Below are 12373 nucleotides of genomic sequence, written 5' to 3' on the forward strand. Positions count from 1 at the left end.
CCAAAGTGTTCTGGCCCATGCAAAGTACGTTTGACATATTACTGTCATACAAAACTAGGAGTGACTCAAATTCCAGGTGTTGAGGGAGTCCCATTTGTCTCTAAGCGATTATTCCTTCAGTCACTATCTTAACTGGTGAAATATAAAGGGTAATGAGTGAAAAGTGTCCATCTTCAGTATAGGTTAGCATGCCCTGGTGATGGTCATCTGGTGATGTTGGTGTTTGTTGCTTGCCCTGGTGGCAAGGCTATTGCAAATGGCTGCGGTCTCTTCTCCTTCTCAGAGGAAGCCCCCCTGTGTGGTGCGTGACCTGTTCCGTGACTGCCGGGATGGGTCACTGCTCCTGGACCTGCTGGAGGTGATGAGTGGTCAGCGCATGGTGAGTGCTGCCTTCCCTCACACCCACAATGCCCCATCACTTTCTTTCCTCTTCTCCTTGTTGCCACGTGACCTTTACCATCCTTCCCACAGAGTCGGGAAAGAGGCCGAGGCGTGTTTCAGCACCGGAGTAACATCGAGTCTGCCCTGTCCTTCTTGCGGAAGAAATCGGTGAGAGTTTCAGCCAGGGCCCGGGTCCCAGAAACTGAGAGAGTGGGGCTCAAGATCATTGCTCATACTGTGCACGTTTGATAGTTTGTGTATCTATACAGTAGCACAATAATGATGCTCAGCTCATATGTCAGGAAGATGAGTTTTTCCATTGAGCTGTCCATCTTGCTGACTTGTGTTTACGCAGATCAAGCTGGTCAACATCAACATTCCGGACATCATCGATGGCAAGCCTTCCATCATCCTGGGTCTGATATGGACAATCATTCTACACTTCCACGTGAGTGTCTCCTTCATGTCAAGATGGGGCCTGCCACTTGTCTTTGTTCATGGAAACTAGTCATTTTAATTGCTTTGTTAACTTGTTTACGGGGAGACAGAACTGCTGAAAACATGTCTGAACCTAAAATATCTTGCATGATGTCTGGAGTAGAGCATCAATCTGTCATCATATCACCTGCAATCTCCAAATAATTTATTAGAAAAACAGGTGGCACATCCTGTTTACAGTACTTAACTTTTTGGAACGGTTTCAGCAATCTGTAATGATTGTGATTAGGTGGATTTTATAAGAGGCGGAATTTTGTTTGTTCGCAGAATACAAAAGTGTTTCATTCAGACACATTCCAAAATCCAAAATGTAGTTTCTCTCCACCTTTTACCCCACTCTCAGAAAAAAAGTGACAGTGGAGGAACAATTTTGCTCTTCAAGGATCACATTTCGCAAATGTACCCGGAAAGTACAGTACAGCTCTCTTTGCTGGCTAGGGGTACAATTTTAGTACCTATAGGGTACCACCCCAGCGACAAGCATGTGTACCGTTTTAGGCACTTAACCTTTATTTCTGAGTGCATGTGTACCCCCGCCGCTGTGAGTGACCGTGTCCGCGTCGCTCCTTCAGATCGAGGAGCTGGCCTCTGGGCTGTCCTTCAGCTCCCGCCAGTCCTCCATGGAGTCCCTGGCCAGCCTGGACACCTGCTCCACCAGCAGCAGCCGCAGCGGCAGCGCCAGGAGCAGCCCCATGCCCCGGAGAGGCTCCCCCCTGCACCAGCGCTTCCGCGTCTCCGCCAAGAAAGCCCTCATGCTGTGGGTCAGGGAGCAGCTGCACAAGTGAGCGTTCGTTTGTACCCCGGCGTTTGTTTATGCTTTATCTGACCTGCTCCGTTGTTCGTTCAATCACCTTGATGTGCACTGTTTTGTGCGCCAAAGCTTCTGCTAAATGTAATGTAATTTAATGTTCTCTCCATCTCTGTCCCTAGCAGAGCACTGTTATAACCTCAAGAAACATCCCCCCACCTCTTTCCCTGTATTGTCTATATAGTTTATTTATTTATGTATATTCTAAAGCAGAGTGGACAGTCTCCGCTCCTTTCATGTATTTTGCTTTATTCAGGGAGGGTAACAGAGAAGGGTTCACAGTTTAGCTCCCACCTATGCCTGAGAGGCTGTTGCCCTACAGGCTGCACCACGCCTCTTGCTGATGCTGTATTTGTACTGCTTCTTTATGTAGGCATGTATTTTCATGTTTGAAGTGCAGTTAACAAATAATTATGCTTGGTCTTAAAATGTCTTCTGAAGACTTCAGAGCAAAATTTACTGAGCTTACACTTTTATTAGGTATGTGAGCACTTTTATTAGGTATGTATTAGACTTGTGTTTTAGACTTATTTAGTCTTCTGCTGCTGTAGCCTATCCACTTAGAGGTTTGACGCGTCGGGTGTTCAGCGATGCTCTTCTGCACACCACCGTTGTAATGTGTGGTAATTTGTGTTACTGTCAGCTTCTTGTCAGTTTTGACCAGTCTAGCCCTCCTCCAGTGACCTCTCTCATTAACAAGACATTTTCATCTACAGGTGTTTTCATCGCACCATTCTGAGTAAACTCTAGAGACTGTTGTGCGTGAAACTCCCAGGAGATCAGCAGTTACAGAAATACTCAAACCAGCCCATCTGGCACCGACAATCATGCCACACTCGAAATCACTGAGATCACATTTTTTCCCCATTCTGATTGTTGATGTCAACATTAATTGAAGCTCCTGACCTTTATCTGAATGATTTTATGCATTGCACTGCTGCCACATAATTAGATAATCGGATTAGATAATTGCATGAATAAGTAGGTGTCCTAATAAAGTGCTCAGTGAGTGTATATCTCCGTGTGGCTCACCTGCTTTCTCCCTCTCTGACATGTGTGAGTATAGGGCTGGCTGCACCCTCAGTGTTAAGGACTTCAAGACCAGCTGGCGCAGTGGGGTGGTGTTCCTGGCCGTCCTCTGTGGTCTTCGCCCTGACCTGGTGGACCTGTCCAAGGCCGAAAACCGATCAAACAAGCAGAACCTGGAGGAGGCCTTCCGGATCGCCGAGCAGGAGCTTCGAATCCCCAGACTGCTGGAGCCAGAGGGTGAGGCCCGTAGCCAAGATTGGAGCAGGGTTCTTTGTAGGCTGCAGAGTAGTACTTAGTCCTTATTGTACTTGGCCTATTTGCCATTTGTACTGGTAATGATGTTCATGGCTGTACAATGGTTTATTTGTGAATTGCTTATCCAACCTGTTCTGTATGTTCTAATGACCTTGATAGGCACTTCTTTGTACGTCGCTTTGGATAAAAGAGTCCGCTAAATAAAATGTAATTTAATGCATGCAGTTTAGACGGGACACTGGCTACATGTTCAAGGAGGCTTCACGCATGCCACTTCATGCTCAAATCTCTTAAGCACATTATATGAGCCTCCAACTTATACACTGATTTTGTTTCTCTTTCCTACCTCAGATGTTGATGTTAGAGACCCGGATGAGAAGTCCATTATGACCTACGTGGCCCAGTTCCTGCAGTACTCCCAAGAGATACCTGCCTCTGAGGAGGACATGCAGGTGAGTCTTCTCCAGCAGTGCTGCGCTCTTTGCCCCTGTGGTCTGCTCCACCTATTTCAGTTCTGCGGCGATGCAGTAATCCTAACACGGTCTTTTCTCCTCTTTGTGGTGAAGGTGCAATATCTGACTCCACCTCTCTCCCCTGTCAACCTGCCTACCCACTACACTCCTGCCATCTCTACTTCACCTCTGCGCCAGGTATACCTCTCTCTGCGGGGCACCTGAATTCACTCCAGCTTTCACCTGGAGACAGACTGACATGTTTTATAAACTCTTACCCTACTACCCTTCCTACTGCTGAATGAGGCATACTATCAGCGTGCCTGTGACATTTCTCATTTGTCTTTATCTGATTTCCGATCCTTGTTGAAATTCCAAAGCCTTGCAAAATTCTCTGTTAAACACTATCCTATATGATTTTTTCTGGGAAAAAAAAGTCCCGGAGGATCATAGTGAAGAAATTTTCATTTACCGTAGCATGCAATTGCTCCAAGAAAAGATTATCTTTTAATGTCAAAGTAATTAAGTGGCGCCTGGGATCATCTGCTTTAAGTGCTTGTCTGTTATTTCCCTCAAGCTACAGCCTGAGCATTTTCTCCCCTTTGAAAATAGGACTGGTGCTTAGAGCAGGTGCAATATATTAAGAGAATTTTGTACTGGTTGTAGGGCCCCCAGAATGCATTGCTGAACAATCATATCTTTTGGATAAAGCAGCCTGCTCTGCCCTTCACCTTCTCCTCAGCTCCTGTTACCATGTCCCCTGGGGGACTTTCAGTGCTTTCAAAAACTTTTGGAGTTCTGCCAAAAGAGATACACAGGAAAAGTATCACCTGTGTTGTTGCTCTCAGTGAGTTTCCTGAGCAGCCCTGTGTTGGTAGTCCTGTATGCGCAGGTTTCCATTTTCTCTTCCGGCCTGACTCTTATAGCAAATCCAGCCTGACTGTCTGTTCTCTGACCAGGCTCACCTGCTCCATCCCACTCCTATCAGAGCAGCACCTTACCAAAAACCTGAGTCCTCCAGATCTTCTCCTTCAGGGGTAAACACTGTTCTTATGCCCAGTTTTGTGTCTGTCTCCCAAAATCACTGCTTGCTGTCGTCATTTTTTGGTGGTCTTTATAACTCTCGTTTTGACATCACAACGTCAATTATTTAGTCATTTTACTCACAGACATTCTAACATTGTGTTCATCTGCTCGTTTGTGAAACTTTTGGTCATTATGTTTTGTGTTAGTTGAGTTATATTATCTTTATGAGCTCTATTAGCTGAGATATCAAATATGGCTGCTTCTCATGAAAGAGAGGGGAGCCTTGTGAGAATGTTGGCCTACAGACTGAAATTAACTTGAAATAACTACTTTGTTTTTTTTTCAATGTTTCTTGTGGCATGTTAATCAGCATAAAATGCTATAACAATTATAGTGGAACTTTACTGGAGCTGTTTCGAGGTTGGATTTATCATCATAACGGGTGGCAGTACGACTGCTAACAATGCTAATAGGTTACATGGGTTACCTGCCTTTTCTGCTAAGGCTAAAATAGTGTAATCCTCAAATGACTGGGCAAACAAATTCAAACAAACATAAAAGATTATGTGAAAAATTATTTTGGTCCTTTTGACTGTCATGAAGTTTATTTTGGACTGATGAATCTCCCACCGGCTCATGTTGCGCTATATTGCGGTTTCCGGCGTTCCCAACATTAACCTCTCTTTGCCATGACCCCAGACCTCTGCCAATCAGAAGGCCCGAGAAGTGACCTGCTGGCTGGCACAGGCCTATCAGGAGCTGATTGAGGGGTGGGACTCCACAGAAGGCGAAAGCTATGCAGAGCGATACCATGTAAGAACCTCTCTCCACTGTTCTGCTTATAGCACACGCACATGTTCCTCTGGAAAGAGAGCAGGCTGCCATGGATACGTACACACATACAGGATGTACAGTATATGTGCAGGACACATCCGTGTGCAGTGTAGGGGAGAGCGGGGTCCATTGTGACATGGGGTGGATTGTTATTAGATGTTTTCTGAGCACTAAATTGACAGGAAACTGGTCCGTTGAAATCTGAGGTAGAAGAGTGCGTGGGGGTGTGTAATGTGATTTACAGCAGGCTAGCTTGTTTCTGATCTGGAAAAAAAAAGCATTGGGTAACAATGGACCCTGTGTCACAACAGACCCTGCTCTCCCCTACAGACTCCCCCTATGCACAGAAGTCCTAGTATTATAGCTTGCACCCCTTTACCCCTTGAGATGAAGTAGCTTGCATCTATTAATGAGATATTACACCCTTAATGGTCATTTAAATCTGTCTAGCATTACATACTGAAATAGTATTCTGGTTTTCCAAAAATTAGAAGATACAAAGATGTCTGACCTCTGTGCTCTGTGTGTGTCTGCGTGCGTGTGTCTGCGTATGTGTGTATGTCTCTGTGTGTGCGTGTGTCTGTGTGCGTGTGTGTGTTCATGTATGTGTGTGTCTGTGTGTGGGTGAGTGTGTGTATGCACGTGGGTGTCTGTGTATGTGTGTGTCTGTATGTGTGGGTGTGTGTGCGCGCATGTGTGTCTGTGTCCGCGTGTGTGAGTGTGTGTGTGTGTGTGTGTGTGTGTGCATGTGTGTCCGTATATGTTTGTGTGTGTGTCTGTATATGTTTGTGTCTGTGTCTGTGTATGTGTGCGTGTGTGTGTGTCTGTGTCTGCATGTGTGTGTGTGCACGTGTGTCCGTATATGTTTGTGTGTGTGTCCGTGTATGTGTGCGTGCGTGTGTGTCTGTGTGCGTGTGTGTGTTTGGACTCCAGGTGTTCCAGACATTCGTGGTGTCCTTTAATGAGCAGCGGCGGCCGGTGATGCCCCTGCTGACCGCCATGCGACGCACGCCCCAGCTGAGCGAGGAGCAGCGTGCCCTGAGAGCAGCCTGGGACGCCCTGGCTGAAAAGGTGAGATGCACCTCAGACCTGGTCCTACTTAGCTCCGGCACTCAATGTGGTACTTCCCAGAACAGAGGTAGATCATACTTAAGTCAAAATAAAAATGAAGAGTTATTTTTAGAGGAAATTATTTGAAATAGGAAATTCAGTTATTAACCTGATAGGCATTCACATATTTCTGGCTGGTCAGTATTTGTACAATGAACATTTGTGTTCAACTTCCAAACAGACCTTTCCTGTGGTTGCTGGTTCTTAAATATTAAATATTAAATCCAAGGTGGCAGTGATTTTTGTATATGCATTTGTGTGCATATATGTTTGCTTGTGTATATTAATATTTGTACTGTATGTATGTTTGTGTCTGGTATTTCAATTATTTTTTTAATCTTTTTTTCTATCTTATATTTTTGTTTGTAGCTGCGGGAGTACAAGACTGAGCTGGACCTGAGTCTGCCCAGTCCTCTGGACTCGGTGGGCAGGTGGCTGCTGCGGGCGGAGGGGGCGCTGACAGACGAAGACAAAGATACGCAGGACCACGCCCGGGCCGCAGAAGACGCCCGAGAGAAGCTGGAGCTCCTCAAGGTCTCTGTCCCCCGTGATCTCACTCTCCTGTTCTCCCTGTCCTTGTCGCTCTGTGATCTCACTCTCCTGTTCTTACATTTACATTTTAGTCATTTGGCAGACACTTTTAATCCAAAGCGACTTACAAGTGCATAGGTTCTACTATAAGTCAAAGCATCACATACAGAAACTAGTAAAATACACATGAAATGCTGTTCTAAACATAGTTGTCATCATAAGTGCATTTTTTTTTTTTTTTTTTTTTTGGGGGGGGGGGGTTAGACAAGGATAGGGATATCAGAAAGGAGGGGCAGGGGAAATCAGGAGGGAGGACTAAGGTAGAGTTTGAAAAGGTGGGTTTTGAGTCTGTGTCGAAATAGGGGGAGGGATTCTGCTGTTCTGACAGTGGTAGGCAAGTCATTCCACCACTGAGGAAACTGTTCTCACAGTCCCTGTCTCTCTGTGATCTCACTCTCCTGTTCTCACAGTCCCTGTCTCTCTGTGATCTCACTCTCCTGTTCTCACAGTCCCTGTCTATCTGTGCACTGAGATGAAGCATCAATGTCTCTTTTGCCAGACCTCAATGGAAGAAATGGGCCATCACCTGAAAACCTATAACTCCTTCATGAACGTGGACGAATACCACGCCATTCTGGTTCCAACGGACAAAATGGACGAAATCAAAAGAAGGTCGGTTCAGATGCCTCTGCAATTTAAGTTTACTGGCTCCTGTGTAGGCCAGTGGAGAAGTTACTGTACTTTCACTGATTGCTCCGTCTCCACAGGTTCACCAGCGTCCGTGTCACAGCCAAGTACCACGGGATCAAACTGGAGTACCAGGAACAGCGGCACACAGCCCTGGACCTCCTGGGCCAGCTCAACAGCAGACTGAGCTCCTGGAACAGGCCCTACTGCTCCCAAGAGGGGGTTCGAGTGCTGCTCCAGGACTGGCATGTGAGTGGCCGTAATGGCTTGGGCTCATCTTGAGCATTTTCTGTTCTCAAATTGGTAGATTTCATCACAGAGTAAGTGTAAATAAGATCTGAGTATGCCTTATTAGTATGCAAGTTTAATGACACCATAAAGATTTGCAAGCCAGTGCTCATTATAAGAAATCAATGTAGCAGTCAAGCTAATTGTTTAAAGCTATTGGCTCTTTTGTCGGGTAAATGTAGTAATGTTGCAGATTTTCGTGAAGCTCCGCAGTGAGCAGGAGCTTATTGTAATGCTGTAATGGAGGAGGAATGTTAACCTTCTCCTCAGATTTATGGAGTGGATTTGAGCCATAACACCAATCTCATTACCATGTTATGCTGGGTGTAATTACAGTAATAGTTTGTGGACCAAGGGATTTAAGAGACCATGGGCTTAATTAAGAGACAGTGAAATAAATCTGACCTTAAATGGCCAATGCCACACTGCTAGGGGGGAAATAGACCCAGAGTTCTTCTTATGGGAGACTCCAGTGGAGATCACTTCAGGGGTGGCAGACGTAGTTGTTGAGCAAACGTAAAGGAAGTAATTGTGTGTTCTCCTGTGTGCAGTGATGCAGAGATAAAACTGCCATACGTACGTTTTTACTATTCAGGAGGCTGTGGACAAGCAGGGCCTGGTCTCTCTGTTGAAGGCTGCTCTTCTAAAGCTGAAAATTGTTGCTGCCAAATACACTAGCAAATCTGCCCTGGGTAAGAATGTAAGCGTGAGCATGCATGTGCATTGGGGAGTTCTCCAAATGAGGCTGTAAGGTAGACTTAATGCTGATTCACATGGGACTAATATTATCATGACCTCTGTTTTATGAGAAATATGGTAGGTAATTTGCTGTGGAATCTGTACTTTGCAAATTACGAACATGGCAGATTCACAAGGGATTAACATGGGGTCACTGACAACCTCTGCAATTATTACAAATCACATGAAGTCCCCGGGCAGTACTAGTCCTGTGTGAATAGGGCTTTAGTCTCCTGGATAATTTGGAAAAGGAGACAGTATATATTGAATGGGACTTCTACCATACCTTCTCATTATTTTGGAAATGGGCAGAGACCCAGGGGAACCATTCTACTGTGAAATTGCTCTTTTTGGACAGAAGTGCTTTTATAAGAAAAATGCGTGGGTCTACATTGCAGCTTGTCATTTACCTTACCTCCCATGTGCAAAGTAAATACCTCCCACTTCATAAATGAAAACTGAAAACATAAATTATCATGGTAGATTAATTTTGTCCCAGTTGTCGTAATTGTTAAACAATTCAGATGGCTAACAGACTGTAGCCTTATGGTGGAGTGTGGTGCTGAAGCAGTGATTTTTTTATTTCTAGTTTTCTACAGTGGCAACTTTTCACATCTCTCTCTTTCAGTTCCCTTTTGAAAGTATTATCTTTAGTAGTTCAGACAGAATTAATATTTACATGTGCACATTATTTAACATAATTTAAAGATTGTGTTCATTGATTTTAAAAATAAAATGTATTGTATTCATACATTGTATGATAAAAAATACAATGGGCTCCACAATTATTTGTCAGATACTGCATTGCCATGTTTGGTGTTGAAGCAGAGATGCCTAAAAGAGGCTCAGGGAAAGGCACAGGGAAATATGCTGGATCAGTGATATTCTGGGGCTGTTTTAATTCCAAGGGTACTGGGGCAGTGGTTAACATCAATGATATTATGGATTCTATCAAATATCAGGCAATTTTGGCTGACAATCTCTACCACAAGACTGAGACTTGGCTGTAGGTGGACTTTTCAGCAAGACAATGACCCAAAGTATACCTCAAATTTCACACTGGAATGGTTCTGTTACAACAAAATTGACGTTTTCCAATGGCCATCTCAGACACCAGACCTCAATCCAATCCAATCTGAAACCTGTGGGTTGAACTGAAGAGGGCACTTGATAAGCACAAACCAAAGAATGTGAAAGATTGCAAGAATCTGAAAACAAAATTCAAATGTGTTATTTAACCTCATATTACAGACTCTGTGCAGTTATCCTTGCCAGAGGTGGATTTGCATTACATGTGCATTACCATCTATGGGTACCAATAATTCTGGAGCCCACTGTTGTTTACTGATTTATGACCTCCCCCTGCCTACACACACATACACGTGCACACACACACACACACACAACGCACACCCACACACTTACTCACACAAACAAAAACGGTCCTCTCCCCCATGACCCCACCTCTGCCCCTGCTTCCCACAGCTGCAGACTCCGAGAAAATCACCAAGCAGATGAAGGATCTGCAAGGCAAGAGTGCCAGGTGTCTGGAGGCGGTGCCAGTGGCAAAGGGCACAATGAGCCGTGTGATGTCAGCCTGGGACTCTTACTGTGACTGCCTGAGCTCTCTGCAGGCCTGGCTTGCCCAGGAATCACAGTCCTATTCACATAGAGCAGAGGTACCTCTCCGGGCTGGTCCTCTCCTACAACAAACACCGTCATTTCTAAGGCTAAATAGCACTCACTGATATATCTAGTATGGTGTAGCCAATGTGAAAAGTTAGCAGGTGAATTAACTTTGAATTAACATTAATACTGTAAGTATCCTATGGATCTTTTTTCATTTATTCAAATTTATTCTCACCTTTTTTGATATTCTGGCCAATGATGTTGAGAGTCTGGAGAAGTTAATTTTAATGTGTTGCACTGTAATCAGCATTTGTGTAATAATGCATTGCACATTGTGAACTGAGCCGTCTGTAGTACTACACAAAAAAGTTCAAAAGGTGACTGGAAACGTTGGATGTTATTATCTATAATGACATTGCTTTAGGCGAGTTGCCTTTGTCTGTTTGCTAGGTGAAACTGCTCTCTTTTGTCTGTTGTTCTGAATGAGCGGTTGTTCATCCCGGGACTTGTCCCCTCCTTCACCAGGTGACACCTGAATGTATGTCAAAGTGGAGCAGCCGCCAGGCCCACCTGAATGAAGTGGGGAACTTTCTCACAGAGGTGACAAGTCCGCAGACCAGCCGCACCCTGGCAGACGAAATGCGCAAAGTCAACATGCATTGGGCTGACTTTGTCAAGAGAACCACATTTGTAAGTGTGGGTGGTTCCTATTGTATCTTATATCCTATTATTTGTATTCTCTAAATAATTACCTCAGATATGTATTTGTATCAGTGTTTCTGGTACATCTGTATAAACGTTCCGCAGTGTGCTTACATGTTGTACTGCATAATAAGCAGTTGTTTACCAGTGCAAGATTATCCACTAACCTACAGTACATCCTTGTGCTGTACAATGGATAAGATCATTGAATCCACATCCAACTTTATCTCTGAAGCTAAAGTGACTGTAAGGTCCAGCACAGTGTAATAAACTTGATCCTGCTCCCTGCCCAGGCTGGAGCTTCCCAGCCCAGCACCAGCCCCCACAGCCCCCAAGCTGTGCAGGCACTCTGCCGCGAGGCCAGTCAGCTGTTGAAGGAACCAGTGGAGGCTTTGTCTGGCCCTTTGCGTACCTACAGAAAGAGGCTACAGGTACTTGCCTGTTTGTGTGTGTGTCAGTTGTGTAGGATATCATAGCATAACCATATCTATCTCATTATCATTGTCTGATTATCATTGATGTGCTCATGGCTGTTTGATGGAGGTTTGTGTGGGCACTTATTCTGTTTCTGTTTCAGTTCATGATGAAGAAGATAAAAGATGTGGACAGTGACGCTCTTGCCCAGTTCCCAGACTGCTCAGCTGAGACTTTGCAGAAACTCAGACACACACTCCCTGAGGTGCAATATTGTGCTTGTCTTCTCTTTGTCCACATTTAAGGCTTAATCTGCTCATAGGCACCACTGTGAAGGCACCACCCTCCACCATAAGGATACTGCTCATAACTTTTTGAGAAGTGATATCTTCACTGACATCAACAATGAGATGTGTGCTGTGTGTGTGTGTGTGTGTGCAGGTGGTGAAGACACTTTGCGGAGCAGAGCAGGTGTGTGAGGAACTGCAGCAGAGTGTGTCCAGCCTGGACGGACGGCTGGCAGAACTTCAGCACTGTGAAACTGAGGCCAGGGATCTCTACGAGCTCCTGAAGCAGGCATGGAAATATGGCCAGAACCAGGACCCCAGGGCCAGAGTAAGCACATCTAAATTATTTTCCATCCTTTAAATCCACACTGTAAAGGTGTAAAGGCATCTCAACCAGATCTCCCCCGATGGAGTCATACGTTTTGTGGATTTGTGTTCACGCAGCTCATTATGTGCCTTTTTGTTCCTTTAGATGTTCATCTCTCGAGCCTTGCAATTAGAGGGGCAAGTAGTGACTGAGGAGCAAGACCTCCAGGTCATGGTGATGACTGCACAGAAGAACTCTCCTCTACAGTACCTGATTGCAACTGCAATGCAGGACAGGGTCAGAGCAGCTGTTGCACACTCACAGGTATTTAGTCCACTTCCATTTTCTTGGTGCCTAATTATTCTGAAAGCCAGTGGTATCGACTGTCATAAGGATG

At 44.9% G+C, this 12373-nt stretch overlaps 1 protein-coding gene across 1 annotated transcript in view; it reads left to right on the top strand.

The window, feature by feature from the left end:
• The window catches only part of syne2b (spectrin repeat containing, nuclear envelope 2b), a 137055-nt gene that overhangs the window by 18644 nt on the left and 106038 nt on the right, over nucleotides 1–12373 (top strand). The window contains exons 4-23 of the mRNA XM_061251223.1: nucleotides 284–379; nucleotides 472–549; nucleotides 737–829; nucleotides 1452–1660; nucleotides 2754–2953; nucleotides 3323–3423; nucleotides 3538–3621; nucleotides 4383–4460; nucleotides 5149–5262; nucleotides 6217–6354; nucleotides 6763–6927; nucleotides 7484–7596; nucleotides 7692–7860; nucleotides 8495–8591; nucleotides 10123–10316; nucleotides 10792–10956; nucleotides 11262–11399; nucleotides 11546–11647; nucleotides 11824–11997; nucleotides 12142–12300. Coding sequence (XP_061107207.1) covers nucleotides 284–379; nucleotides 472–549; nucleotides 737–829; nucleotides 1452–1660; nucleotides 2754–2953; nucleotides 3323–3423; nucleotides 3538–3621; nucleotides 4383–4460; nucleotides 5149–5262; nucleotides 6217–6354; nucleotides 6763–6927; nucleotides 7484–7596; nucleotides 7692–7860; nucleotides 8495–8591; nucleotides 10123–10316; nucleotides 10792–10956; nucleotides 11262–11399; nucleotides 11546–11647; nucleotides 11824–11997; nucleotides 12142–12300 — 2667 coding nt within the window. The remainder of the gene's footprint in view (nucleotides 1–283; nucleotides 380–471; nucleotides 550–736; nucleotides 830–1451; nucleotides 1661–2753; nucleotides 2954–3322; nucleotides 3424–3537; nucleotides 3622–4382; nucleotides 4461–5148; nucleotides 5263–6216; nucleotides 6355–6762; nucleotides 6928–7483; nucleotides 7597–7691; nucleotides 7861–8494; nucleotides 8592–10122; nucleotides 10317–10791; nucleotides 10957–11261; nucleotides 11400–11545; nucleotides 11648–11823; nucleotides 11998–12141; nucleotides 12301–12373) is intronic.

Source organism: Conger conger, chromosome 1 (genome assembly GCF_963514075.1).
Source record: "Conger conger chromosome 1, fConCon1.1, whole genome shotgun sequence".
NCBI classification, from domain to species: Eukaryota; Metazoa; Chordata; class Actinopteri; order Anguilliformes; family Congridae; genus Conger; species Conger conger.